We start from the raw sequence: 2,560 nt of genomic DNA, 5'->3' as shown, positions 1-2,560 counted from the left end.
CAGCCCAGGCTGCTCCAAGCCCCATCCAACCTGCCCTTCAACACCCCCAGGGATGGGGCAGCCACAGCTTCCCTGGCCAACCTGGCCCAGGCTCTCCCCACCCTCACACTCCACAATTCCCTCCTCAGCTCCAACCTCCAGCTCCCTCTCCCACTTTTCATCCCTCCCCCTCATCCCATCCTTCCCTGCCCTTGGCCCAAGTCCCTCCCCAGCTTTCCTGGAGCCCCTTCAGGCCCTGGAAGGTTCTATGAGGCCCACATTGAAGCTTTGGTGGCTTCTCCTGCATGACATGGACCCAAGAGCAGCCTGGAGGTGGCTACTGTGTTCCCTCTATGCCTGAGAAGACCCTGGCTGCCTCCCTCAAGGAGGAACTGATGTTCCTGCAGCTCTTGCACAAGCCCTGAAGTGCCACAGCAGCAGGAAGGGAACAGTTTTGACCATAAAAGAGACTGAGATGAGGAAGTCCCACCACGAGCTGCTCTCCCTCCCTCTCAGGCCTGGAATCTGAGGAGAAGAGCTGGTGGACAGGGCTCCAGAAACCACCCACAGCCTGCAGGGAGCAACCCTGGGGGTGCCTGAGGAACCAGCACATCTCACAGCTCCAGCTGCACAAGGAACATGGGTGATGCCACCACAGGGAGGTTCCCCAGGGAGGCAGGTCTCCCTTCCCAGCCTCCTCATCACCCACTCACCCGTTCCCGGAGGAGGGAGATGCAAAAATCCACCTCCTTCTGCCTGAGGGCCTGGAGCTGGGAGGTGCCATGATGGTCCACGATGAGCCTCAGGTAGGTGTAGATGGCCATGGCAATCAGGAGGCTGCTCTTCAGCACCCACTCCCTGGCAAGGAAGGGAAGAAAAACCCCCTGAGAAACACCTTCAGCCACCTCAGCCAGGAGGGAGGTAAACGTAGAGATCCAGAGGAAACTGAGGCACAAGGGACCCTGTGTCAGCCTGGAGAAGGTTCATCCCTGGGTTCCCTGCCCCATCTCAGGTGCTGCCTCCACTTGGGTGCAACTCCTCCTCCTCCAGGACAGCCCCATCACAGTCAGCACCAGGGTGCTGGCACCCTGGGCTCTCTGGGAAGGCTTGGGTGGCTTTTCAGGCCCCAGGGACATTTTCTGCCACAACAACTTCAGGGATTTGCAACCAGCAGCAAATCACTTGGGTGGTTCCTTCTGGAACAGGCTGAGCTGCCCTGGTGCCTGATCCATGACTGATCCCCATGGAAGTGCCACCAATGGGCACCTGGAGGGACCAGCAGCCCCTAAATGCTCAGGGGGAGCCTGGGGAGCTGGGACAAGTGTTTGCTCTGCCAGCTTTTCCTCCCTGTGCTCAGCTGGATGCCAGGAGCAGGTTAATGAGTCGGGCAGGCTGAGGATGTGGGAGTCATTAAGGGCAGGATCCTGGGAAGGAGGGGGGGGGGGGTTGCAGGGCAGCAGCTCCAGCTGCTCCCAGGGAGGGCTGAGGAGAAAAGCAAAACCTTGTCAGAAGAGGGGAAAGAGCAGGATCCAATCGATCAAGGAACACACAGGGAAGGAAGGATCCCAGCCCTGGGGCTGTTCCCTGCCCCAGGGAATCCGGCTCCTCTCCCAGGCAGGGCCTGGAAGCTGCTCCTGGAATCAGCTCTGCTGGTCCCACCCAACACTCAACACCCCTGGAAGCAGCTTCTCCCCATCACACGGGTGGTTTTCCTTCCAGAAGTGCAGGTTTTATCCCCTCAACAAAGCCCAGGGATCCCAGGGAACAGCTGCAGGGTCTCTCCCCTGGCTGCTCAGCTCCTTTTTTTCCCCTCTCTGCTGCCACAGATGCTCCAGCAGAACTTCCACAGGGTTCCAAGCCTTCTCCTCCCACATCTGCTCCTCCACATCTGCCAACACTTCACTTCCAGTGACAAAGCTCAGCTGCTAGGGAGCCTTCTCCTGCAGCCCCATGGCCAGATGTGGCTCTTGGATCCCTCCTGAGAAGCTGCTCCTTCCCCCCAGCCCCCAACTCCAGCTGTTTGCAGCTCTTTGTTGGCAAGACAAGAGCTGCAGGCTCAGAAGCTCTTCCTGATGTTCCAAGGAGGGGGTGGCAGCACCAGCAGATGGGAAGAGCCCATCAAGAGCTGGTGGGGACCCCACCTGGAGAACTGGGACCAGTTCTGGAGCCCCCAGCACAGGAAGGACATGGAGCTGGTGGAGAGAGGCCAGAGGAGTCATGGAGATGCTGGGAGGGCTGGGATAGCTCTGGAGCCAGGCTGGGAGAGTTGGGGTGTTGAGCCTGGAGAGGAGAAGGCTCCAGGGAGACCTTAGAGCAGCTTCCAGGGCCTGAAGGGGCTCCAGGAAAGCTGGGGAGGGACTTGGGCCAAGGGCAGGGAGGGATGGGATGAGGGGGAGGGATGAAAAGTGGGAGAGGGAGCTGGAGGTTGGAGCTGAGGAGGGAATTGTGGAGTGTGAGGGTGGGGAGAGCCGGGGCCAGGTTGCCCAGGTAAGCTGTGGCTGCCCCATCCCTGGGGGTGTTGAAGGGCAGGTTGGATGGGGCTTGGAGCAGCCTGGGCTGCTGGGAGGTGTCCCTGCCCATG

General features: G+C 60.1%; 1 protein-coding gene across 1 annotated transcript in view; it reads right to left on the bottom strand.

Moving 5' to 3' along the window:
• INTS3 (integrator complex subunit 3) overlaps positions 1-2,560 on the bottom strand; it is a gene marked incomplete at both ends in the record, with an annotated part of 54,235 nt that overhangs the window by 32,649 nt on the left and 19,026 nt on the right. The window contains one exon of the mRNA XM_010005661.1: positions 693-837. Coding sequence (XP_010003963.1) covers positions 693-837 — 145 coding nt within the window. The remainder of the gene's footprint in view (positions 1-692; positions 838-2,560) is intronic.

The sequence above is a fragment of the Chaetura pelagica genome, unplaced genomic scaffold (assembly GCF_000747805.2).
Source record: "Chaetura pelagica isolate M959 unplaced genomic scaffold, ChaPel_1.0 scaffold1409, whole genome shotgun sequence".
Classification (NCBI taxonomy): Eukaryota; Metazoa; Chordata; class Aves; order Apodiformes; family Apodidae; genus Chaetura; species Chaetura pelagica.
Note: the sequence above shows the minus strand (reverse complement) of the source record. Positions and strands in the feature narration are given on the sequence as shown.